This window comes from Apteryx mantelli, chromosome 6 (genome assembly GCF_036417845.1).
Source record: "Apteryx mantelli isolate bAptMan1 chromosome 6, bAptMan1.hap1, whole genome shotgun sequence".
Lineage (NCBI taxonomy): Eukaryota > Metazoa > Chordata > Aves > Apterygiformes > Apterygidae > Apteryx > Apteryx mantelli.
Genome location: NC_089983.1, coordinates 40,354,860 through 40,381,005, shown reverse-complemented (window position 1 = coordinate 40,381,005; position 26,146 = coordinate 40,354,860). Strand labels below are relative to the sequence as shown.

The window sequence follows — 26,146 nt, the reverse complement described above, 5'->3', positions numbered from 1 at the left end:
TGGCGGCGCGCGCGAGGCTGATACAGGGGGTGGCAAGCAGCCCCTTCCAACCCCCGCCCGGCGCCGAGGGCACCAGAAGAAGCTGCCTAGTTTGCGGCACAGCTCAGGAGATTAGGAAAGCCGCCCTGCTTGCGGAGGAGGTGGGCGCATCCCGGGCTGGTCTGCGGCGACGGCACCCGCACCTCGAGGGCAGGCGCGCGGGCAGCTCCGCGGCGCGGGGGCGGCCGAGCGCCCCGGGGCCCGGGACGGGAACCGCAGCGGGGTCGCCCCCTCTCCGGCGGCTTCTGCCCCGCAGCGCAGCCCCGCTCCCGGCGGCCCGCGGCGGCGGCGGCGGCGGCGGGTGAGGAAGCCGCTATCGGCCCCGCGGCGCCGCCGCAGCAGCGGGTGCGCGGCCGCTGATAGCGGCGCACCGAGCCGCGCCCGCCCGCGCACCGCGCACCGCCCGCCGGCCCCGGCACGCAGCCCCTCACCGCGGCTCGGGGGCTGCCCCGCCGCCCCCCGGCGCTGCGCCCGCCCCGGACCCGGCACCGGACCCGGCACGGGCGCTCCGGGCCGCCCCCGCCCCCCTGCCGGGCCGCGCCGGGCACATGGGCAGGAGGGAGGAGCCGCGGGCTGACATCACGGCGCCGCGCGTACAACGGCCGGAGGCTCCGCGCTGCCGCCCGCGCCCGGCCCCGCGCAGAGGTGAGTAGCCGCCGGCGGGGGGAGGCGGGGGCGGCGCGGCGGGGCCGACCCTCCGGCGCCGGGACTCGAACCCGCGGCTCCCCGCAGCCCCCGGCCCTTGGCGCGGCCCGGCGCGGCTGCCCCTTCCCGCACCGGGACTCGAACCCGCGGCTTGGCGCGGCCCGGCGCGGCCCGGCCGGGGGTTCGGCGGCGGGGAGCGGCTCCGCTCTGGGAGACCGCTGGCGCCCGCCGCCCGGGCAGCCCCGTCCCCGGGGGTTTCGGCCTCTGCTGTGCAAATGCTCGGTTTGTATCTAGGACCACCAGAAATTTCAGAAGCGGGCGATTTTTTCGCCCTCCCCCCCGAACTAAACGCGCTATTAATAATGAGGAAGAGGCTGCTTCCAAAGCAGCGTCCACCTGCGAGTCTTTTCCCCCCCTCTCCCTCGCTGGCAAGTTTGCAAGGCTGTACTCGCCGCTTTCGGGCCGAAATGCTTTCCTGTTGCTATGTGAAATGAAATATGGGAAACTCCGTGCCTCTCCGGAGGGCTGAGCGCGCACATGGCGCCGTCAATAGCAGGCGGAAAACGGCGGACGGGGCTTGGCTGTCCGAGGTGTTGCTCCTCTGAAGCGCGGGGTGAGCAAATCTAGCCAGATGGGCAAGTTTTAAATGGGTCGTTTCCCTCTGAGAGTAGTTTGCTCTTAGATTTCACTTCTCCGTTCGCCGCTTTCCAAATGCTTTGGAGAGATTACTGACTTCTTTAAGCAAGGGGGAAATCAGGCACAGATAGATATAGATAGATATAGATATAGATATATATAAAATCTTGGCCAGGGCCACACGGTCCACCAGTGGTGAGCAGAGCGAGGTTGTAGCGGTTATTTTACCTCCGAAGAGGATCTGAAAAAGGGAAAAAAAGTGCTGAGTGCTGCCACGGGGCGGGGGGACTTCGGCATTTGCCCGGCTGAGAGACGAAGCGCGAGACCCGTGCGGGAGCTGCAGGAGGGCGGCTGCAGCGGGGCAGCCACGCGGGACGTGGGGGGCTGCTGCCCCGCGGCCGGCGGGTGCAGGCCACTTCGGGTAGGAGCAGTTCGAGGTGCCGCAAGAAGCGGCTTCCCGGAACGGGGACATATTTGGAAACCAGGCGTGGAGGTGAATTAAAATTCGGAGGCAGCGGGAGAGGAAGGCCATAGCTTACAGTATCAATATTCCTGCGGGCGGAGGAGATGGACGGCTAATGAGATTTAAATACCACATCCAAGCTTAAGTTTTCTCCTCTTTTAAAATAGCATTTGCTGTAAAACAAATGTGCGGTAATAGCAGCTCCAGTATTCATTGCACGTATTTGATTTCCTCCATAATTGTAAAGGAGAAAACGTTGATGACTCAACAAGTCTTTGTTTAGAAAAAAAACACAACAAACCCCAGGAAAATATGCCATTTGAAAGCAGATTTTTTTTCTGTTTGCTTTGTTTCTTTATTTTGTTTTTGGTTTATTTTGCTTTTTAATGTTAGGAGCTTTGACTGTGACCTTGTAACATTTCCACCCATAAATAGACGCAGCTTTAGATGCAAGGGAAACACATTTTTTCCTATTCTGGAACAAGTAGGCCAACCCGGCCTCCTCTCGGGAGAAGTGCGAAAGACGCTGGCAGCTGTGGTAATGATATGTGACGTTCCAAGAATTAAAAAGGCCCAATTTGTTATCTGTAAGTTTAGCATCGCTGATTAGCATGCTTTTGTGTCAACCTCATAAAGGAGGCAAATGCTAATTGATTTTCAAACTTTAAGTTACTGTTTCGTCGTAGGGTGGTGTTCCCTGCAGCCCTATAGTGGATTAAGCTTCCCATCTTCATCTAAGTTTAATTGAAGCGTAGCTTAATTGACAGGATAAAACATTCTGAAAACATGCCAGTGACTTGGGAGCCTACATCCCATTTTTGAAAGCCCTGAGATACTTTGGAGCCTAAGTCACTTGAACAGTTTTGAAAATTTTGTCTAGGCTTTGAGGAGTTAAGATGGACAATACATTCTTCCCCTCCTTTTTTCAGGTTCTCAGATTTTCAGTAAGTCTGGCTGAAGCCTTGATCATGGTAACATTTAAATATGCATTTCATCTTTGTTCATATGACTGCTCTCCTAAGAGTTACCCACAGGCCCTAGATTTCAAGAATTAGGGTCTACAGATAATGTGTCCACCACAAAAGTGCGCTGGTGTCAGCTACTGATGGTGTGCAAGCACTAATACATACCAGCCTGCATCTCTTTAGTTACTCAGAATAAATTTACTTTTCACCGTGAGGTCGTTGTTGCCATAGGTGGGCGAGGTGGGCAGCGGTCCAGCAGACCCGACATCAGAAACGCATTAAAGACCATCAAAAAGGCATCCCAGATGGGCAGGACCTGAAAGCCATAAAGCATCAATTAACGGAGCCTGCCAGCAGCCGGCTGCAAGAGCAAACGTAGCTTACGGAGGCCGTTTCCGACCTTTCTGTAACGAAGGGAGAGGGGGGTGCGCCATGTGCAAGCCGGTACCAGAGCACAGCCGGGCTCAGGGCTCTCTGCCCCAACAGGAGATCCCAGGAAGCTCCAGCTCACTCCAGCGAGGACCGTCAAGCTCCCACAGCAGAGGGGACACCTCTCCTGCCCATCGCAGCAGTGCAGCGGAGCGGGTGCGTCCATGGCATACCTTGAACCTGGCCAGAAGAAGACACAGTCTGTTCAGACAAAGCAAAGGCTATACTCGCACGGCAACGTGATCACCGTAGTCATCGTCTGTCTGTGGTTCTTTACTGGTGAAACCGCCTGCATCTTCCCTTGGTTTCCTTTCTGTTCCTCCTCGGTCAGTAATGCTCCCCCTTCTTCCTCCTTTCCTGTTATCTCATCACACGCTTAACAAGGAGTGAAGAAAAACAGAGAGAAATGTAAAACAGGTGGTCAGAGCTGCACGCCCGCAGACATCTCGCAGCACGAGGGTCGGCAGCTGAATGTCGCTGAGCGAAAGAGGCGGTGTTTTGCACTGCAGGCGGGCTGGAGATGCAGCTCACGCTGAGCCGCTCTCCTGGACAGCCGTCCGCTTGGACAGCTGACCCAGAAGGGACCAGGAGCCACCAGGAGCGTCAAGACTTCCCAACCCGTGGTGGCATTTTCGCAGTCGGGCAGAAACGCTGCTCCTGTGCCCACTGCATCCTCCCTGAGCACAGGAGAGGAATCACAGTCGGCCCCAGAGCTCGGGGGAAGCGAATCTGCCTCCCTAGGTTGGCCAGCGAGAGCAAGGCAGGAGAAGCTGCACTTCCCAAGTGACGCGAGCTGGCTCTGCTCTCCAGCCACCTACCAAGGGTTGGGTCCGTGCAGGGTCCACGCATCTCCTGGAAGTGAGCTGAGGGCATCTCTCTCCCACCCATCTCTCCCACCCCCAGAAGGAAAAAGGAGCTCAGAAATTGCAGAGGAGACTGTGCATCTCAGCCTGTCTCCTTCAAGGTATTTTGGGGAGAAGGACAAGCTCACATCTCGCCTTAGGGCTTGCTTCAGCCTAGAAGTAGAACAGGGCTGTCCGAAAACTACTCTTCTCTGCCCTCCTTTGCCTGGGATGCCAGCTGTCGCGTGAAAGGGAGGGACGGAAGGCCCTTCCTTATCTTTATAATTTACGTTTGCCTGCCAGAGCCCCCCTGTTTGAGGACTTTCCCTGGGTCAGTTTCGCAAAGTCCCTTTCACGCAACACCAGCACAGGGCCATCTGGTCGCCACCTTGCCTGAGTTTGCAGAAGAAAGCAAGAGTCATCAAGGACCCAGGCCAGCGGTAGGTTTTGCCTTCCCTCAGCCCCAGCTGGCCTCTTGGGCCATATTCTCGCCCCGTGTGGTCCTGCGCAAACTCTGGAGCCCCCATGAGAGGCAAAACCCGAAATGCAAGGGCTTGCTGATCTTGGAGAGCCTGCTAGCAAACGCTGCAGGCGCGGGAATGGCCAATCCAAATATCGCCGTGTGCGCGCAGTGCAATTCTTCTGCGTCTTTCCTGGAAAGAAGCAGCCTTTCCAGCAGCTGGTGTCCATCAGAGCCCTGCAGTGACTGTTCAAGTCTGGTTTCACTGTCTCTGAAGTCCCTCAAGCTCCTAATTGAACCGCGGACTGCAGGTCACCCGAAGCCCAACATCGTCTGCCTGTAGAAAAGCAGAAGAGATTTTCTCCTGCTTGTTTCGGGAAGGAAAGTGCCCCCTGGGATCGTGTCTAGCTGCGGGGTATTATTAGATCCACCCGAAAAGGTTTTAGTAGCCCAACTTTTGGCTGTTCACCTGCTCTTCCTGCATTTTGGGGTGAGGGGGGCTCAAAAATGGGTGAGTCACTATTAGATGGTAATTAAGGTGGTGAGAGCAGCAAGCGAATTAAGACCGCGACAGAAACTGAAGGCTGTGTAGCACTTTGGTTACAGCACCTAAAGTTGTTTTAAGCTATCCCTCTGCATCTCATAAGAACTGTGAGATGATAAGCTGGGAAAATAACCTTGTTATCCCGAATTGCATCAGGCAGATGAAGTTACATGTGTTGTTTTTCCACATAAATGCCGCCGCACCAAAATCCTGCCTTGTTTCGGTCTGCACTCTCCGCGGTTTTGTGATGAAAACACCAGGCATTTGCTTCCCGGACTTTGCAGTTCCCACGTTACAACGTTTGATGACCAGGCAGACCCTTTCCAAGCCTTTCGTTCTTGTATCAACACAAGAAGCGCCGTCAGCGAATCCCGCAGCTGGTGATGCTGTTTTCACACAACAGCAGGTGAAGCTCTTCAAAGGTTTCCCTTGCTGGAGAGGCTGGGAAGCATTGCTAGCAAGGGAGGCTTTCGCCTTTCCCATGCCTGGTCACACTGCCAGGGTGCACCTGGCCTTTGGAGAACGGGGAGAGCAGAGTTGGAGGAGAGCTGTGGCAGAACCTGTTGGCAGTCGCGCTTAAAAGTACGCAGTTTTGATGAAAACCCATAGGCCAAAAGTTTGTTTTCTGGTTCAGTTAAGTCACGGCCCGTATTGTAGGTGGGTGATTTTTCCACCCAACATTAACGCTGTCTGTTTAACCTTGGGAGGGGAAATTATCCATGCCAGGTGCCTACGGGCTGAGGTATTTCTGTAGGAAAACTGTGGCCAAAACGTCTGCGAAAGTGTGGGAAAAACAGGCTGTGGAAAATTCTGGTAACCTTCTCTCCTCCGCTCTCCCCCTGTTTCAAAACACGTTCTTGAATTTTGGTCCTGGTGGAGAACGTCCTGTGGTCAGGGACATGCCTTTGGTTTCACCGCTAGCTTCAGAAAACAGCATCCTCAACAGTTATCAATGTTTAAACTGGAGGGAGCCCTGAGAGGGGAGGGTCAGTGCCTGCTCGGTCCGTGTTTGCAGTAACAGATGATGGAAGAGGCAGGCACCGACTAAATTTGTAGGTGAAACCGAGCTGGAAGCATTTTAGAGGTGAGAATAAGACTTAACGATTGTGACACATTGGAGAGATGGTCTAAAAAATCAGGCGCACGTGTGTCCCGTCTCGTAGGGCTGCACGGACGCCGGGTGGGGGACAGACGGCCAAGGCAGAGGTTTTGCCGGAAACGAGGCGGGGGTTATGGGGATCACAAGGTGACCGTGAGTCTACAGCGACATGCGGTTGTGCAAAAGCAAACAAGGTGCTGGGGCGTATAAACACAAGTGTCACGTTGAGGAGCGGTCGGTGCTTAGGAAAATTCGGTTCTGCTCGTCCTCCAGGAAAAACATGAGCTGGGTAGAGAGACGGAGGAGTCAGACGCTCAGGAAAAAAGAGCCCTGAGGAAAAAATTGGGTTTTGTTCATATAAAGCCTCCCTGTGCCCTGGCCAGCGCTGCCTTTCCCGGTGTGGAAAATGGGTTGGGATCATGTGATTAGAGACCGCATGAGACACGTATGTGAAAGGGGCCAAGGGAAAGCGGCTTGGGTAACCTTCCTTTTGGCATTTCCTCCCTCTGCCTGCCTGGCTGGCCTCCCGGTAGGTTTTCAACATCGCTTTTCTGGCTGAAGGAACACAGTCAGTTGATTTATTCTCTTTGCCAGTTCCTGGTTTGCGCTGTTGGGGAGTTATCTCGGTCCGCTTTGGAAGGAGAAGGAGAGCAGGAGCTTGCAAGCCTGGTTTTCCCCGGCTTGTTCCCCTTTCCGAGAGCTGCCCGCAGATCATAAGTGTGATTTCCAGTCAGTCTGGGCAGGACTGAAAGGATTCCTGAAATATGTAGTGGAGCTGGGGTTAAACCAGCTTTGGATAAGCCCCCCCCCTTTTTTTTTTTTTAATCTAAATCTGTTCCGGTCTCAGCAGGTACATGGTGCTGGCTGTGCTCTTCGGAGGGACTCCTCTGGGTTTGGGAGAGACTTAAATTCTTTATTTTCACTGGGAACAAAATGCCCGTAGCCGAAAAGGGAGTATTTCTACCCCAGAGTGAGAACAGCAGAATCCGGATGGACACGTCGGGTGCTGAACGCTTTTTTCGAGCGGGGACGTGTTGAGCTCCCTCGCCAGTGCCAGAGGGCACGGCACAAAAAGCAAGGTTCTGCAAACAGAAATCATGGGGCTTTGGCTTCGCAGTCAGCGCGGGAGGTGCAAAGGTCCGTCCGGGCAAACTGCAAATCGCCCTGGGGCAGAGATCACCCCATCCGCGGGGTGTGCGGGACCCTGCTGCGTGGAGGCGGGCGCCAGCCGTGGCGTCCCGGCCCCGCGGAGCTGACGGGGATCATCTCGGTGCGGAAAGCGGGAAATTCCTCTGCAGTGACTTGTCCAAGGGCTCTCCTCCATCGTTTGATTCCTCCCGTTGCTGTTGGTTTTTCAGCCCAGCTGCCCATTAGGGGAAGTAGATAATAATCCTGAGTTTTATCTCAAAGAGCCCCAAAGCAGAAACTGAAGCACTGACCGGGCTGTGTAACGGCTTGCGCCGGATTTAACCCACAGCTGCTCGAGACTCAGTTGTGGTTGGTGCAAACAAAACCCGGTCTCAGCTCCTGCCACAAAGCAGTGGAAGAAGCAAAAGCAGTTGTTCTAGCCAAGGTACTGCTGGCTCCCGCTCGCTATGTGAGGCTGAGCGCAAAGGTGGGCTTTCGTGCAGACGGGAACCACTTTCATTGCGCTCTAAGTACCATGGCTTGGAGCGCCTTATGAGGCTGCTGCTGTTTTCTGTGGCACGTGATACGTATAAGACACTGTCTTTTTTTGTTAGAGAGGGTTATCGTAAAACTAAGTTGTCTTCTATGTGATAAAGCCTCATATCAAGGCAGTGAAACAGGTCTTGACTTTTTTTTGTCCAAACTGAAGTGAATCCTGTTTCTTGCCGCCATAGGTGCATCCCCGATCAGGGTTTACAGCTCAAACGCTGCCAGAATGTGAGAGCTGCAGTTACGGGAACCATCCCCAGGATAAGTGACAGGGTCCTGAGAAGACGGTCTTGTTGTTAAAGATGTGGTCAAGGGTATCTGGCTCTGCCCAGGTAAAGGGGCTGGAGTCCCATCATCGTTGGTGTCTCAGTCCCCGTGCCTGCCAAAAGCGGAGAGCGATTCAGCCGGCTTCCCCCTAGCCGGGGGGGTTATCTGGGTTGCAGATTGACCACGGAGACACCTGAACTGGCTCACGCAGCACAGAAAGGCTGGCTAGCTGCAAAACCTCAGCAAGGCAGCTCAGCTGGAGCGCAGAGGCAGAATAACCGTGTTTGCCTGGCACGGAGCCCAAGCTAACAGCCTCTGCCAAGCCTCCGGTGCAAAAGAGGTAGAATTATCCGTGTTTTTCTTCCGTGAGCGCCCAGCCTTCCCTCTGCCTGGGTAACAGAGATTGGACTGCTTCGTTCCATCCAGCTTTTGTCTGCCTGATCCCATTCTTTGGGGCAGGAGCGGCTTTCTCTCGCGTTTTGGTGCGGTGCCTGGCAGAAGGGAGCTCCCCATAGCACTCATGACCCATCGCTGCTATTGTACTGCAAATAATAGCAGTAATTGAAATGCAGTAGGTGAACTGCACGCAGTAACAAACACACTCGATCTGGACGTGGCATCCCCATGCAGTGATGTAAAGGTGTCCTTAATAGTCTAGCTGAAGGGAAGCTTTACATTGTTTTAGATATTTTAATTATGGAACCGCTTCCCAGTTGGGATTGAAGCTAGCTTACTTCCACTGGCCTGTGTTTTAAATCGTCTTGTAGTTTCCTTGGTTAGACCCTGATCTCCTTGAATTTCACATGCTATAACTCAGCAAGGGTACAATTTCTTTGATAGGGGAGATCAATAAATGAGCTACAAAGCTGCAGCAGCTTAAAAACGTGTCTGTCCTCTGCCGTATTCATTGCTTTCTTGGCCTCCTCTGCCCCAGATGACTCCAAATAACCTGGTCAAGATGCTCTACTCTGCCTTTTGATGGGGCTGACCTTGCTGTGAAGAATTAGCTTTGGAAGGGAGAGTTTTAAGCAGGTAATGCATTGTTCATGTGTGTAGAAAAAGCAGTATTGCCATGTTAAGTGTAATAAAGGCTCGTATATATGAGTTCAGTTTTACTCCTCCAGTTTTAATGCTTGGACAGCGAGGTGAGTGCGACCTGCTGCAACCCTAGAGAACTGCGGTAGGGATCAAGCTGCCGCTGACCCAAGTGCTGTGCACCAGGACCAGGCCCTTCCCCCAAATCCTTCCAGCCTAAGTACAACTAAAATAACAGCCCTGGAACCCACACCTACATTTAGAAAACATTTTGAGGATTTTTACTTTTTAACTATTCCGGTGACTTCAAAAGCTGTTTAATTCTGTCGTCCTTTTCTTTTTAATCAAAATAACTGGAGACAGCAAAGCCATCTATCTCCAAACGTTGCAAACATCTCTGTACATTTTAAGTGGCAGTTACAGGATAGAAAAAACACGCTACAGAAAATTTGCTTGCAGCAGAACTTGCCATCCCTTTGGGAACACAGAGAGAGCTTTTGAGGTGCTTTAGATTGATTATGAAATGAGTCTCCAGGTAGCAACTGCTTGGTCACCCTGAATGTTGATTTCTCTCCCCTTGGCTAAGAGCCAGAGATGTGTCTCTCTATTGCAGAAAAACATTTTGTGCATACACGTAGTTGAAAAGGAGGGGATGGTGTAGGAACGAAAGCTAGTTAAGCTAAACAGTAGTGTTGACCTTAGAACAAATGGTTGTAGGTTGGCCGGGAATAAATTTGGGTGGAGCAAGAAAGTTTCTATAAAGCAAAGCAGTGAGCTTTTGATAAAGCGTCCGATAAGAAGGGGCAAAATAAAAACCACTAACATCTTTTTCTGATGGAGCTGGCTTAGTTTACAGAAGGGGCTGTGTGGCGCGGGTGGTGGTGGAAGAGACTGGTCCTGCTGCGTTGCTCTCCGACGTTCCCAGATCAGGCACAAGGTTGGTGTCGGCTGAGGTCCACATGGGAGGTTGCTCTTCACTTGGAGAAATCCCAGGCAAACTCCTCTCCCTCCTCTCCAAACTGTTTCTTCTTCAAGCTGGACAGCCCTTGTCTTCTTTCTCACTCTTTCCCCATAACCCTTGTCTAGTTTTATTCTCCCTTTCTGCAGTGGGGTGAGCAGAACTGCAGTGTGGTGTTCAATGTATGCGTTTATACCGTGGCATAATAACGTTTTCTTTGTTGTTCTGTATGCCTTTCCCAATAATTCCTACACAACGTGTAGTGGTGGCTGATATACGTGGAATGTACTAAGGCAGATGTGTGTGCATAGGGAATAGCCTTTATTAGACCAACCGACATAGTCTCCATAAACCAAAAAGCTTCTAGGCACACAAACCCTGCTGCAGGTCTGGAGGAGAAGCAGAAACCTTCAGAGTGAAATGCGAGTTATTCTGAGTTTACCACGACTCTTACTCATGTGGACCATGAGAGGAAGTCTGCATGCTATCTGGAGAGCAGAGGGAAAGTGTTATTAAAGGAGAAAAGTCAGTCTCCCTTTCTTTAACCCTCCTTTTCTTTTCTGAGAGTACTTCTTCCATGTGCACATATCTTTTGTCTCGGAGACAGGGAGGTGCTAGGTGTGAGGCAAGAAGATAGACCTGTGCCATAAAAACAGTATTGTCACTCAACCCGTAACTTTTAGTATGAAGGAGAACAGTGATTTATAGTTCCCAGGTCCGTTTTCTGAAGGTGTTTTGCAGGCTTTCCCTGAGGATCAGCACTGAAAGATCAGAGTTGGTAGCGGCTGTTTTTTTGTAAGAAATATTCTCCCTCTGATAACTCGTGATCTGTTTGCCTCCTGTCTGTTGCTGAGCACTGAGCTGGTGTTTTCAGAGAACTGTGACTCTCAGATCCCTTTTCTGAGTGGTTTAAACAATTTTACAGCCCATTAAAGTGTACGTATAGCCAGAGGTTTTTTTCTGCCCATATGCTTCACTTTGCATGTCAACAGTGAATTTTGGTGCTTGGACACTTTGAATGAGGAGACGCTTCTGCAAATTCTTCACAACGAAGACAGTCCTGGACAATTATCACCCACAAACTCAGTCTTCTCAGTATTCACTCCCTTTCCCAGATCACTTACGACTATGTTGAACAACACAGACCCTTGGAGAAATCCTGTGATATCTTGTTCCCATTACAAATATTACCTATTTATTCTTACCCTTTGTTTCCCATTGGTAACTATTCATGCAGAAGTGCCCTTCCCCTTTGCACCATTATTGTTTCAATTCCATAAAAGCCTTGGGTGGAGAACATTTCCAAAAGCCTACAAAGAGCCAAGCCTGCCTCAGTGATTGGGTCACCTCGCCTGAGTGGTCATCTTCACTTTTAAAGAACTCAACTAGCTCTAAGGCAAGATTGTACTCTACAGACACCAAGTTGTCTCTTGCCCCAGTGTATCATGAGTCTGGTAATTCTGGTCTTTATTACCATTTCTACCAGTGTTCCTGAATCAAAAGCCAGATGTTCTGGTGTGTAAGTTCCCTGGACCACCTCCTGAGTCCTTTAAAAATCTGGTGTCACGTTTGACATCTTCCACTCTTTAAACACTGAGGCTGATTTGAGTGATAGGTGGCAAACCACATGCATAGCTTGACAGTTCCCTGATTGAGTTCCTTTTGACCTCGGGGGTCTGCTGATGTGCTACCGTTCAATTTATTGATTTGCTTAAAACCTCTTCTTGGCCTCAATACCTGATCTGTTATGGAGAGCTAGTGTTACAGGGCAAAATTCATTAATGTTTGTAAAGCTCATCAAGATCTTTCATGAGCAAATCCCATCACATTTTAATATATTTTTAAATGTCACAGGTAAATTCTCATTACCCATTGAAGAGCTGAAGTAAACAGTGCTTGCCAGACCTACGTATCGGAGCAGGCAAAGGCTGCACCTCTCTTCGTTTACCACTTTTAGAACACTTTCATTTCACCTAAAACTCCCTGCCTTGATTCTGCTCCTGTGAATAAAAACCATCCCTGTGGTTCTCCCAAGTGTGGGCTGAGAGATCTCCATGAACTCATGGCCCTGGGCTTTTCAGAAGATAACTGGCAGCTCTGGGGGGCTCTGAGAGTTACCTTTCCTAATGGCTGTTAGGATCGCTCTGTCTTTGCAGTGTGAGGTGCAAGTATGAAGAACAGCCAAGGACAGATGAGTGTAGCCATAGGTTTTTGATCCCACACGGACTAACTGGGGAAACCTGTTCCTGAAGCCCTTCACCTCCAACTCGGCGTGGTGTTGTCCCCCTCCGATGGTGGTTGTACATTACTGCACATCTGCCTGATGGGTTTAGCAGATGGGTCTTAGGCTATTAGGACCCGGGGTTGTACATCTGTTTGCAGGCTCCAGGGGATTCCCTCCTCATCCAAGGCCAAGTGCACTTCTATTTGTGTGGCATAAGTAGGGTTTTCCCTGTGACCGTGGTTGTAGTCAGGGTCTCTGCAAGAGCTTCAGAATAAACTTGCATTTCCCATTGTTTTTCCTGCCAGGATGTCAGGAGGAGACATGGCCAAACCCCTCCTGGGCCATCGCAGCGTGGAGGGGGACCACAGCGTCGCTCCCACGGCAGGCCGCACCGTCGGGGTGCTGGGGAGCGGGGATTTCGCACGGTCGTTGGCCATCCGCCTCGTCTGCTCCGGGTTCAAGGTGGTGGTCGGGAGCCGCAACCCAAAGCGCAAAGCCGGCCTCTTCCCTTCTGCAGCAGAAGTCACCTTCCAGGCTGAGGCGGTGAAGAAGACGGATGTCATTTTTGTGGCAGTTTTCAGGGAACATTACTCCACGCTCTGTGACCTGGCTGACGTGCTGGCTGGCAAGATACTGGTGGATGTTAGCAACAACACTGAAATCAACCACCACAAAGAATCCAATGCCGAGTACTTGGCCTCCCTGTTCCCTGCCTGCACCGTGGTCAAGGGGTTTAACGTCATTTCTGCGTGGACATTGCAGTCAGGTGCCAGGGATGGAAATAAGCAGGTACTGTTTTCTTCTGGTAAGAGCCAAACCTCCTTGCTGTCCCTCTGCAAAGGTGCCAACCATTTCAGCAGCTGGGGGCTGACAACCTCAGTAAATGGCTTTAGGCTCGGGGAGAGGTGGCCTGAGTGCTGGCTGTGGCATCCAGGAGCCATTGCATAGCTTCTGCATTTCTTTGCTCAGAAATGAAATACCCTCATTTAGCTCATGCTTTGTAGTCTTTGGAGCCCCTATGTAAGTGAAAAGTATTATTTAATTATGCATTTCTCTAAACACAGCCAATAAAACAAACTGGTGGTGCACACGTGAAAGAAAACCTGAGGCGGGTAGGGGTCTTTGGCAGCCACAGTAAATCCCCATCAGAATGCCTGCCGGGTAGCATGCTGCTCGGTGGAATAATCTAGGCTGCTTCTAGCACAGCATCCCTCCTCAAGCACTCGTCCCTGGCAGTCCGATCTCTCTTTGCCCTATATGTATCTTTCTGTTCATTGCAGGTTCTGATTTGCTCTAATAACCAAGAAGCCAAGCGCATCGTTGCAGAAATTGCTCAAGTCATGGGATTTACCCCTGTGGACATGGGCTGCATGTCATCAGCCTGTGAGATTGAAAACATTCCCCTGCGCCTCTTGCCAGCCTGGAAAATCCCCATCTTTTTGGCTTTGGGGCTCTTCCTTTTTTTCTTTACTTACAACTTGGTCAGACAGGTCATCCACCCTTACATCAGGGGGCAGAAGAAGTTCTACAAGATCCCCATCGAGGTGGTCAACACCACCCTGCCTTGCGTGGCCTACATCATGCTGTCTCTTGTCTACCTGCCCGGGGTCCTGGCAGCCTGCTCGCAGCTGTACTACGGCACCAAGTACAGGCGCTTTCCGGATTGGCTTGACCAGTGGCTCCGGCACAGAAAGCAGATTGGCCTCCTGAGCTTCTTCTGTGCGGCTCTGCACGCCGTGTACAGCCTGTGTCTGCCCATGCGCCGCTCGCACCGCTACCAGTTAATTGAGACGGCCGTCAAGCAGGTAATGTTGTTACTCTGCAGTTCAGCACCTGCAGCAACCTTGTACGTGCAGCCAGGTGCCGAGCAGCACGTTTGCTAGCTGGGCCACTGCATTCACTTTCTAACACGTGTGGGACGGTGGGAATAAGCTGTTACCAAAATTCTGCCCCGCGGTGGCACACCGCACACCAGGCACGCCCCCAGCAGCAGCGAGCCCCAGCGGTCTTAGCAGCATGTAGCCTTCGCACTCAGGCCTAGGATCAATTCCCCCAGTGCCGTTGCTCCACAGGAGCAGAGACTGGCCTTCGACACCTGCTGTGCCTGGCATGTCTGAGACCAGTGCAGAGGCAGGAAAAATGCTAGGAGGGTCGAAACTCAGTGCTGGTGGGAGCAGAGTTCCCCTCAACGTTTCTTCCTAGATTTTGGGACATCCCTGTTTGCTCACACTGATGTCTGTGACAAACTCCTGCTGGAGTGACCAAGTCATAACCCTTAGGGTTTGTTCTGTAGGTGTGTCCCTGTCGTGATGTGCCTCCAGGACTTTAACAAAATAATGGCGAAGAACTGATCATAGGCTAGGAGAACAAGGCACTTTTATTGAATAAGGAAGTGGAAAAGCGCTTTATTGCTTTATTGAGGCTCTTGGCAGTGTTTATCCACTGTGAGATTACTACCTCCAGGTAACTCAGCCAACACCGTAGCCCGGCAGTGCCATGGCAAAATACGATTCTGCCCTTCTCCTGCCCCTGGCTTGTTCCTGCCCTACCTCACTCCCTCCTGGGATGGCACAAGCTCTGTGCCGCTGAGTGCCGAACCGGATCAAGGAAGTCTGCTTTCTGTGCTGGGGTATTTTTCAAGAGCTTCCCAGTGCGGCCACACAGATGCTTGTCCCAGCACAGAGGAGGGCAGGGGCCGCTGCGGGCAGGACAGCTTCTTTCGGCAGCAGTGCCTGTTCGCAGTGTTCATCAGACAGCGTCCCCGGCCTCTCAGCTCCCGTCTTGAGCTGGTCCTTCACAGTTGCCCCAATCGCACATTAATCTCAGGCAAGCATCCTGTGCTCATTTCCCCTCTACCTCCTGTTTTCTAGCAACATCTTTGTTTAGTAAATTAAACCCATTTAATGGGCCAAAGAGGATGGTTCTAAATGTCGCTCTTTGCCATGCAGCATAAAACCCATCTTTCCTTCCATTAGCATGAACAATTTCCCCCCTAAATGCACTTAAAACGAAGGTTATTAGGAGACTACTGCATATTCAAGCATCTGTATTTGTTTTCATGGCTTTAAGCTGACTTCTCGGTCCAATTATCGTTCCAAACGCGACGTTGGGGCTTGCTGCTGTGGTTACGGGCTGGGAGCACTCAGCAGTTCTTCCCAGCAGGCTTTAAGTCTGATCTCACGTGGACGAACGGCAGTGGGCTACAAGAGCATTCTCACACCTCCCAAAACGCAGCGGCAGGTAGCCCTGGAGCCGAGAGCAGAAACCGGTGTTTATCCAGGAAAGCTGCTTCCCAAACTGAAATGAATAAACACAGGTAAAATTCGGTTCTTCTATTCCTAAGTGCTCCGTTTTAACAAAACTTCGTTGTCATGCCAGGCGATGGAGAAGAAGACGGATGTCTGGGTAGAGGAGGAAGTCTGGAGGATGGAGATTTATATCTCCGTTGGAATAATTGCCCTGGGCTTGCTGTCGTTACTTGCCATCACTTCACTCCCATCCATCGCAAACTCTCTCAACTGGAGGGAATTCAGTTTCGTTCAGGTAAAGCCGACGTTTGCGACGCCAGGGAGCGATTTCGCAGGTGGCGGCAGCCCTCCGGCAGAGCGCGGCCGCGGTGCTGCCCAGCGCGGCCGCTGCGCTCCCTGGCAGGGCTCGCGCAGTCCGCCGAGGGTGCTGCTGTCCCGGGGGGAAGGGGAAGATGTGGCTTGAGTCGCGGGCAGCCGCGTGGTGATCGGGTGCTCGTGAGCGGTGCTGCCGTTCACAACCAAAAACGCGCCCCAAGTCACGCAAGGGAGAAAGGCAGAACTTCTGCCTCGGGGTCGTTTGGAGAGGGCAGGGATGTTCCTGTCGGGGGACGAGATCCCCCTTGGAGCCGGGAGCGGGTCGGTCCCGCGTGGCGTGTTGGAGATGCTGTGGGCAGTTTGCGCCGAGCTTGGGAAGGAAGGGAAATAACCCGCCGTGGGGGCAGCTGAGCGCGGGGCGCGGAGATGTGCGCTTGCATCTCAGCAAGAACGAGCTTCTGAAAAGACGGCAGTTAAGAAAGTACCTGGGAAGAGGGTGAAGGTGAGAGTCAGATTTGGCAGAGCTCCCGTTCACCCGGATATCGAGTAGACAGGTTTGGAAAGGCCTAACCTGCTCCAGAAGAAAATCAGCAATCAAGAAGCACAGAGAACGGGGGCAGCATTGCAACGAAAGGTCCGTGTCTTCTTTTAAAAAGTGAATTAGGAGTGTATGCAGAACTCTTTCTTTCTCCAAACTCTTCAGTGGTGTAGGAGCCTCCCTCCCCCCTGCACTGAGGTCCAAGCTGCTAAGGGCCAAGTGCGCGCAGTGACCTGAATCCACCGTGTGGGGCATTCACCGGCCTCCCCTCGATCCGGAGCTGCGACGCTATCGCTGCGCTGTTTTAAAAGCTGCTTCAAGGCCATGATCTCCGGCTGGCCCCGCTGGCCCCTCCGGTGCACACGTGGAGGGAGGCTTAAGGCAACCCAGCTGGGACAGCAAAGGAAGAAAACTTCGAGTAGTGCCTGCGCTTTCGAGCGCGTTTTGATGTCAGACTGCCCAAAAACCACGGTGCCCCTGTTGCGCGGCGCAGCCCTGGATCCCTGCGTTATTTGTGCTGCCCACGTCTCCGCACGCGCCAGGCTCGCGGTCACCACGCGGTGGCCCGCGTGCCGCCCGGCCGGGGCGCGAAGCCCGGCGGGATGCCGTCACCCGCACCTCCGCCGCGCGGAGCCTCTCCTGTGCCTCACGCCGGCGCGTGCCTCACCTTGCAAACGGGGAGGGCGGCGTTTGGTTAGTCAGAGGTGCGCACCCATCACCCACGTCTCTCCTGCTGAAGCTCCTCGGCTGCCTATAAATAATGCAGTATTCGTCAGAGCGGGAGTTTGCAGCCTGCTCTTCCCGCTCCCCCCCCCCCCCCCCCAGTGCCCCCGTCACCAAGCTGGCAAGTCAGTTCCTCTCCTTTCCTCCTCCCTTGCTGCGGGCTGGTGAGTAATTATTTACAGAGAGGAGAACTGCCTCTCCGGGAAGGCTTGACCCCAAAGATCAGCATCCTTCAGGGAGAAGGGGACCGGGCTTTAAATCTCTGCCTCAGATGGGACAGAGGGAGCATATTAGTTCTCGCCACCGCGTCTCAGGGGAGGGCCACAGCCGCTGGCATGTCGGATAAATTGCCGTCCTGGCTTAGGCATCTAATACCAAGAATCTCAGATGAAGGGAAATATTTCCTGGCAGCCTGGAGCGAGGCGTTCCCCTGCGGCTCCCCGCTCGGCTCACGAGCTCTCCCGCAAGGTGCTCGCCTTGGCGAAGGAGCCCAGCCCAGATCCCCCGCGGCGAAGGTGCCTGGGGTCCTAGTCCCCACCTGTATACATCCAGCACAGAAAGGTGACTTAAAGCGCCTGCTGGCACTTCCAAACGCGTGACGGTGGCTAACCTCCCCCCTTCCTAATGCTCTGAACCACGCCGTATGGCTGCTGTCTCCCCACCATTCCCACTGCATAGCCTGTTGCATACATACGTACATACATATATATATATATATACACACACATACACATTGTCCTGGCAGCTAGTGCTGCTGGCCCCTACTAGTACATCCAACAAGCCTATCGCATCTGCCCTTTGGGAACCGTTCCCAGGTCATCCGAACAGTACGTCAGCGTTGGTACCAAACAACCGCGTGGCGCTCGGCTCCAAAATAGCTCTTGGCTGCCCTACATAGAGGCTGGCTGGCTGCGTGCGTGGAAAGGCCGACTCACTCGCACCTATTTCTGTAAGCGTGGGATAAAGCGCGGCAGCCCGACACCAGCTCCCCAGCTGAGCGCATGCACGGTGGCAACGCGCTTTGCTGGGGAAGTTCCTTGTAGGAAAAGCAGGTGTCAGATTTTGTAGCATGTTAGCTTCTAGTTTGTTTTTTTATGAGGAATCTTTTAAACGATTTACTCTTAAATAAGTTGGTGATGCATTTCCTGAGGAAATTAATGGCAGATACAGCTACTACTCCCAGACATGGAGGTGAACGTTCACGTAGAGCAGTGTGATTCTCCCTGCTAAATTAATGCATAGCAACACAATGTTCTTACATAATAGCTGTAAATGCAGCAGGTGCAGCAAAAAGAAAAAGCATTTGGGAGGTCTGACACTTGCGCATCAGAGCCACGGTGGCTTCCCGAGCATGTAGAGCACAGCAGTCCCAGCCAAACGTCTCTCAGAAAACACACGGACTTGTTGCCGTCTCAGTTGAACTGGCTCGTGTGCTTGAGAGACACTGTACCAACAGCCGCATTAGAGAGGTTGGTACAAATCCAGAAAACGTTTTAGTCTTCTCCTTATCTGGAGTGCTCCAGGGCTGGTCTTAGATTTTCCACCAGCGGTATGTGCACCTATATTGGTATCCTGGGATACTGCCGCTCTCTTACAATACCCGTCTGTGCCTGACAGGCCAGAAATCATGTTTGGATTGTTGCTAAGTTTTTATAACAAAAATATTTTTTTATAGTAGCTCCTCTACATACGCACACTTCATTAACAAATACAGTCAAATTGGATATACAGTTCCCTTATATATCCAGTTCGGCTTCACAGAAAATGCAGAGGATCTAGACAGTGGGTAACAGGAGTGATCTATGTGTAATTGAAGTTATAGGAGACATTTTTAAGGTTCCCTAATGATTTACAAATCAAATCTAATTTGTTGAGAAGTAAAAATTTGTAGGATTGCCTTTCCCTTCCCGCCCCGAAAAGTCCTCCTGGAATTTGAAGGTTGCGTTGGCCTGGTTTCTGGCTTAGCTCACGTACCGCAAGACGTAAAGCATCTGTCACCAGCCCGGTTGTAGCCCTCCTGTCGAGGAGGTGAGAGCCAGCACGGGAGATCGCCCCGGCTTCCGCAGAGCTAATGAGTTCCCAGCACTAACGGGAGCAGAAGTCGGGAACGCATTCGGGTCAGGGAGCGGCGTTTTGCTTCGGACGCCGCGCAGACACGTCTGAATGAGCCACGCGTGACAGACTCACCTTCTGCGACGCGTCGCGGGGAGCCTCCCAGGCACCGAGGAGATGGGAGAGGCGGAGGAGTCACTGCGGAACGGAAAGTATTTGGAAAGCCTGCGTTAGGGAGATGCCGCCTGCATACGGCCGCCTTTCAGAGGGCTTTAACACCCTCCGGGGGCAGGGTCCTCACGTGGCCCACGGTGTGGCCGTGCAAAAACCCTGCCGCGGTAACAAGACGGGAAGGGATCTGCCGCGTTCGGAGGGGATTTGCCCGCGGCTGCGGCGTGAGGAGCTGCCTGCGCTATTTCGAGCTGCCGCAGACGTACCTGTGAATTTCTTGCCAATTAGCTTTTTGGTTTCGCGCGCCCAGCCGCCCCCACGCAGAGGCGGGTGGCGGGGGATCAAGCGGGCGGCTGGGTGCTTCGTCTCCTTTCGTTCGGGTCCCACTAATTTCCACTCCTGCTTTTCCCCCCCTGCCCCGTACCAGCAGCAGTTCAAAAAGAAACTGCAGAGGAACAAACTAATTAATTAACTCCAGCGTCGACCTCTGCGCGTTCCGAAAAGCCCCTCCTGGCCTGGCTCCGCGCGACCCCCCCCCCCCCCCCGCAAAGCGAGGGCACAAAGCGACTGCCGCACGTGGCCCTCGCGTCCTCGCTGCTCCCCGCCGCTGCTTGCAGGCCGGGCTCCGCCAGATTAGTCACAAGCCGGCGCTTCCTGCCTCTCTGCACCCGGGGATTTGGGGGTTTGCCTGTCGGAGAGAGGCTAGCGGTCGATAAATGATGGACGAGCCGGGAGCCGTTTCCTCCTGTTAGGAGCATTATGTCTTGCAACTGCGATCGCAGCATATCCCAGCAAACGCTTTCTTAATTTTTCCAAGTGAAACGAATCTCGGCCCTGTTTGGGTTGGCTGCTTGTTATCGCTTTGGCTTGGGGCTCTGGCGTGGATTTGAGTAAGGAGGAGGGCTGCGGCTGGAAGAAAGGAGCCGTGCGGAGATAGATAGATAGATAGCACACAGCGCCGAGGTTCGGCTCATAGGTCAGCAACTGACTCCTGGTATAACCCTGAGTAATGATCGGCTGTAATACAGGCAGAAGAGTTCCCTGGCCTGCGAGGGGGTTGTAAGGGCTCAGAGACACCCACACGACTGTGTGATGATAGGTGCTGTAAAAGTAAAGTGCCTCAATTTGGTAGCATGTCCTAGAGATCTCCTCCCCTCCCGCTTCTCTGGATAACTAGCTCTGAAGGGTAGGGAAGTCTTGATCTAGTCTGCTGTTAACACATGGTACATTTCAGAAAGTTGCCTGGGTTTTTAAATGGTTTCCTAGCAAACAAAGAGAGGAAGGAACATTTTCAATTGAGTAGTTTTCCAGCTGAGACTTTTTTTCAAGAGCAAATGATTGGTCCTTCCTCCTCTTTTGCGCAGCTCCCTTCTTCCCTGCTGAGCATCCTTCCCTGGACGTACCTTCAGGAAAAGAGTGTTTCTTGCTGATCTCTAACTGGATACACCAAGCCAGATATTCGGACTTTCAAAGTCTTCCTTCCCTAAGTTAGAGTCATCAGTAGCGCATGGCAAAACCTTTCCTGCGTAGGCATCTTGAAATTGGATTGCTACTGCGGCCTTAGCCCAAACATTCAGAGTGGGGCAACACAGCGATATGCTGCACCTGCATTTTGTCTTTGGAAACACAGCAAATAGCCACTTGGGGGGTGAGGAGGAGGGTTGCATTTGGGACGCCTCTGTGAGTGAGCCCTCGGCTCCTCCTGAGCGCCTGCGAGCCGTGGGAGCTTGCCAGCTCAGGAGCCACCACCTCTGATGGAGGCAAGAAAGCACCAGGGAGGTGACCGCAGCTTAACGTCTTTGCTGTCGAGGTAGAGCTCTGCGCTAGGCTACAGCTTGCACCGACTTCTGAAGGTGCTGAGTGCTGGCCCTCAGCCACGATGCTGCGCAAGGAGAGGGCATGCTCTGCCCACAGGTCAGCAACTTAAAGCCAGAGATGGAGCAGCACAGAGCTGGCAGCAGCAACCTCGAGAGGAGCATTTGTGAGCTCCCCTGGAGTTACGGGCTCAGCAGGCGCTGGGGGCGGCAGCTTCGCAGAGGCAGGAGCCCACCTCTCAGCTGAGCTGGCAGCATCTTCTTGGAAACTCCTGCTGAGTTTCTACTATCACACTTAACCTCTGATTAGAAGAAGAAAAATGCAGTCTGGTGCATTACCCCTGAAAGGTTTTAAGTCACATTTTATTCTGTCAAAGAAACAGAAATACTTACTGCTTTCTCTGTGCTACATACACTTACAGGGAAAAATAGTGCTAACTGGTTTGTTTCTCATTTTCTTTTAGTCCACCCTTGGATTTATTGCCTTGCTGATTAGCACTCTTCACACGCTCACTTACGGATGGTCGAGGGCCTTCGATGAGAACCAATATAAATTCTACCTGCCTCCAACCTACACCCTCACGTTGCTCGTCCCATGTACTGTGATCCTAGCAAGAGTGATCTTCAGTTTGCCCTGCATCCAGCAAAGACTTCTGCGAATCAGGAGGGGCTGGGAAAAGGGCAGATACGTGAAGTTCGTCCTGCCCAGCGCGACAGGGGAATACTCGAGTGGGGAGACCTCTAGCAATGTGTAGCAAAGCCCCTCTTGTGACAGAGGATTTCAAAGCACTATCAACATTTCTATTAATGGTGGGTTTTGTTTTTTTTTCCTTAAACGTATGTATGTTTTGGTATAATTGTATGGTGGGTAAATAATAAAATTTGGTGACTTTAGAGAATGGATTACCATGAAACTAGGTTAGACAGTAGTATTTAAACTATATTGCTGGTTTGCTTGGACAATTATTGCCTTAAATATCACCATGAAAGCTGAGCTAGCAGCACTATTATACATGGAAAACCAATGGGATACTGTCAGATCAGTCACCTGAGAGAGTGGTTGGCATCTCTGTACTGTTGCTTCCCTAGCCACTCTCACAAATTTCAATGCTTGGGGTTTTTGGTTTTTTTTTCTAAGATGAAAGAACACAGATTTTCAGGCCCCTATGCCAGGGAAGAAATCCAGCCTCTTGAGTGTCTGGATGAACCAAAGCAGTGAGGTTTAGGAACATGAACTGCCTCTGGTTTTGGTCTCCTCAATGAACTGCACAGCCAAATAAGAACAATATCCATGTTATGTAGTGTCCGCTGATTTTAGCAAAAGTATCCAGCAAGTCCAAGGAGTGCCTGTTTTTCCAAGTACAGATGGTACTTGTGCTCCTGTAAGGTGTCTGGTGCACATTTATAAGCTGTGGAAACAAATCACCTTTTCCAGCAGTATAACAGCATTTGAAGAGGGATGTCCCTAACATTCATGCCTCTCCTCCGCACTGCTGTCGCTGGGATGACACCTGCTGCTACCATATGTTCTGTTTTATTAAACCAAAGTTTCAGGCAGTATTTGATGGAAACAGGGTGAAGATAATTATCAGAAAGACTTGCTGCTTCATGAAACTGCATGGAGAAAACCAAGGCCTTCTGGCAGGCCTTCTATCAAATAACAGGGTGAAACTTTTTGAAAACATTGTCACCTGAACATTTCCATTTATGTGGACAAAACAGCAGCTCTGAAACCATTGGTTTCAGTAGCAGTGATAAGATTTTTGAACTATCTTGCAAAGGGATTAATGAGTCTTGACCACAAAGAAAATACAGCAAATGTACATTTTGGGCATAGTCCTCCATTGCCTTGCACCTTATAAAGTCACTTACTAGATTGCATAGCAGGTATCGCATGCTCTTCTTCCAAATTTACACCCACCTTGGATGAGGTACAGGGCAATGAAGAATTCTATCCTAATTTCATTTTCTTCCTGTCTCTTCCCACCCCTTCAAGTTCTTGTTCTTTATCAGAATAGTTCTTTAGTTTTTGGATGATCCAGATCATCTGAATGGAGAATAGACAGCCATTCTGCACGAAAGCTCATTTAAAATGCAGGAGATCAAGATGATACAAGAAGACTGCCTCAGAAGGTCAGATGTAAGGACATGGTTGAAATAGCCTGGTTTTCCTACAGTTAAGTAAAAGACACCACTCAATTATGAGCATTGCTTTGAAAAATGACCGCTGTCAGTATCAAATAAGGTATGCTTTGTGGGCAAGAAAGTACCTGCTATTAAACAAGCTAATATAAGTGGGGAAAACGGATCAATTTGGGGGCACATCAGCCCTTCTACAAGTCAGCATTGTCTCTGTAACCTGGATGATTTCTGCATGGACGGAGGATTTTAAGAATTCCCTGTTTAGCCTCAAATGACTGCAGGGGGTAATATTCTTCAACTATTGCTCAAGCTGCCAATGATAATACTCAGGGATTTCAGTTCTTGCATAAGGCTTACACTAAAGTCTCCAAACACCATTTCTTTTCACTGAATAAAAGGAAATCAGCAGGAGGGAAATGCTAGGATTTCACAATCAGCTGACAATTTTTTTTTTTTGCAAAGAGTTACCATTCTTTCCTGCCGTCCCTTTCAGAAAGTTGGTTATTCAGGTTCCACCACCACCACCACAACCAAGCCCAGACCAGCAACTGGTAAAAACACTCACCAAGCAGGTATATTAAAAGGTAGTATTTGCAGTTGAATGGTAGGTTAAGTTTCTGCATGGATGTGAGACAGTTTCACATGGGTATCATTCCACCCACTGCAGCGTAACTCACCCTTGAGGTAAAATTGGATTCGGCAAGCTTGTTCTTTCCAGTCTCTGTTCCATTTCATCATCAGGCAAAGCAGCAGTTTGCACATTTTCTGGCTACGATAAAGTATTCAAATGCCTTTTCCTCCACAGCTAAGCTTCTTTTCACTTCTTTAGGTCAGGCAAGACTACTGCCTGTTGCCAGAAAAAAAAGAGTGGGAGGCAGGGAATGAATATTACGCAGTCTTGAAGGCTTTGTCTTCGAGGGGGAAAGGTGTGGTTTTACTGTGAGGTCCTGCGAGGTCCGACTCACCTTTTTGCACAGCAGAACCAAAGCCTGCAGCTTTGCTTTGCGTAACCTTCACGCCCACATACCCTTTCCCCTTGATGGCAAAGGGACCAGGCGCATGAGAAGAAACAGAGTCGGGCACCCAGACCTACCTGAGGAGCTGGCTCTGCTGGTGAGGCAGCAAGGTGCTTTTCAGACAGACGCAAGCCCTGCGGGCAGACGAGCCAGTTCAGAAGTCCTACAGCCAATGCAGCTCCGCAGCATCTAACAACGGCCGATTTGGGGTCTTCTGGTAATGCCTCTGCCAACGTGCTGTCCAGCTAGCCGTCATCTCTTTAAAGACTGAAGCCAACTCCTATAAATGCAGAACTGGAGCAGCATTTCAAATGGTGCCCTCTGGAGGTGTCCGGTCTTTAAAACCTTTGACAATGGTTTGAATAATCTCTTGTGATTCTGGAGTACTGAAAAGTGGTTTGAGGAATTTTTAAATGATCTCTGCCTTTTTAATTTTTTTCCCTACTGCATTATTTGATATTGATAGGGGTTTAGTGAGGTTAGCTTAAAATTTCCTCATTAACTGTTTTTGTATTTGGAGTTACCATATATATATGGTGTGTATATATATATATACACACACACACACACATATATATATATTTTATTGCAGAATATACAGCTGGAATGTAAATTCTTTATATTTTTATTTTCTGTATTGCCTACTATGTGCCTCTGGGATATGTAAAAAACAACTGAAAAGCTGTAAGAACAAGGCCAGTTTTAATCAGTTCTAGTCACTGGCCTCTGTAGCTATATCAAAGTTATTCTGAACAGGTCTATAAAGTTACATCAATACTCATTTGGGTCTGTTTTTTTTTTTTTTTCCGCTCCCCCTAGACAACAGCATTACTTTTAGGCATCTTTTTAGTAGGTAATGGCACTAGGAGGGAGGAGTGTGATTATCCAGAATTTAACCACTGAGAAACAAGACCCACTACAGACAGCATCTGGTAGAGAGTCTCGTTATCGAGATGATAAGTGAAAGCGATCGTTGCTGTGACCCCGTCTGCCAGAGCCTCTATTACAGAGCTCCTGCGCAGGTGGGAGGGCGCAGCCCACCCGTGTGTGCCTGCAGACATACGTGTAATTACAGGAGGCCAGTGATATTACACAAGCAGCTGTAGCACAGGAACGGACAAGCTTAATTCAGTAAGCGAAAAGTGCAGTTGGTACAGAGTTCAAGGAAGAGGGAGTTACAGGTGAGGTTTACGGGAGTGGAAGGAAGGGAGTTTTAATACTATCGTTTTGTTCTCCATTTCTTAAATCGCTTCTTGTAGAAGTGGCATGCCAGATCAACCAACTTCTAGATTTGCGGCGTTGCATTTTAATGAGCTAATTTGTACGTTGATTTTAATGAGCTCATTTAAATTCCTGTGCTGAAGCTTAACCTCTGCAGGTACAGTTCTCTCACTCCTTCTGTTTTATAATCCAAGGCTTTTAGCAGTGCAATTGGTTTCCTGCTCTTCAGGGATTTACTTGCAAAGTGATATATCAAACTGCAGTTAAATCTGTAGGGGAATGCAGTTGCTTCAGCACCTCTATACAATAGATTTCCTCCAGTCTCTCCAAGATGGCTGGCACAGCAGCCTGGACTGCTAGAAGCAGCCACAGAAGTCCGATATATCCTTGAGCTCAAAACTTCACACACTGAGTTAGTGGGATTTGCAGATTGTGCCTCAGCTTTGAAGAACCAGGTTTGTTACACTAGGACAGTTTTCTTTTATCTATTTATTTTGTCATAATAAGCAACATCAGTTTTGCAGAATTTTTGCACGAGGTTTTTTAGGTGCAAGTCAGAACCACACTTATTTTAAAGTTAAGCATGCAATATACAGCAAGACGATACCATCTAGGATTAGGGG

General features: G+C 51.0%; 1 protein-coding gene across 2 annotated transcripts; it reads left to right on the top strand.

Annotated features, from left to right (window-relative positions):
- Positions 1–520: 520 nt before the first annotated feature.
- Positions 521–25,066, top strand: STEAP3 (STEAP3 metalloreductase). 2 transcript variants are annotated; one of them, XM_067299343.1, is made up of 5 exons: positions 521–684; positions 12,589–13,072; positions 13,564–14,088; positions 15,662–15,826; positions 21,609–25,066. In XM_067299343.1, the coding sequence occupies exons 2-5, from the start codon at positions 12,590–12,592 to the stop codon at positions 21,897–21,899; spliced, it is 1,464 nt and encodes a 487-aa protein (XP_067155444.1). In that variant the 5' UTR covers positions 521–684; position 12,589; the 3' UTR covers positions 21,900–25,066. The 2 variants fall into 2 exon arrangements, with proteins under 2 accessions (XP_067155444.1, XP_013815189.1); XM_013959735.2 differs by lacking the exon at positions 521–684 and adding an exon at positions 10,009–10,038.
- Positions 25,067–26,146: the final 1,080 nt, after the last annotated feature.

What these genes read in the sequence shown, in the direction of transcription:
- STEAP3 (XM_067299343.1), top strand. Translation starts at nt 12,590, where the DNA reads ATGTCAGGAGGAGACATGGCCAAACCCCTCCTGGGCCATCGCAGCGTG. An exon ending in TTGAGACGGCCGTCAAGCAG is followed by an intron (nt 14,089 to 15,661) that starts GTAATGTTGTTA and finishes TTGTCATGCCAG; the next exon opens with GCGATGGAGAAGAAGACGGA. An exon ending in GGGAATTCAGTTTCGTTCAG is followed by an intron (nt 15,827 to 21,608) that starts GTAAAGCCGACG and finishes ATTTTCTTTTAG; the next exon opens with TCCACCCTTGGATTTATTGC.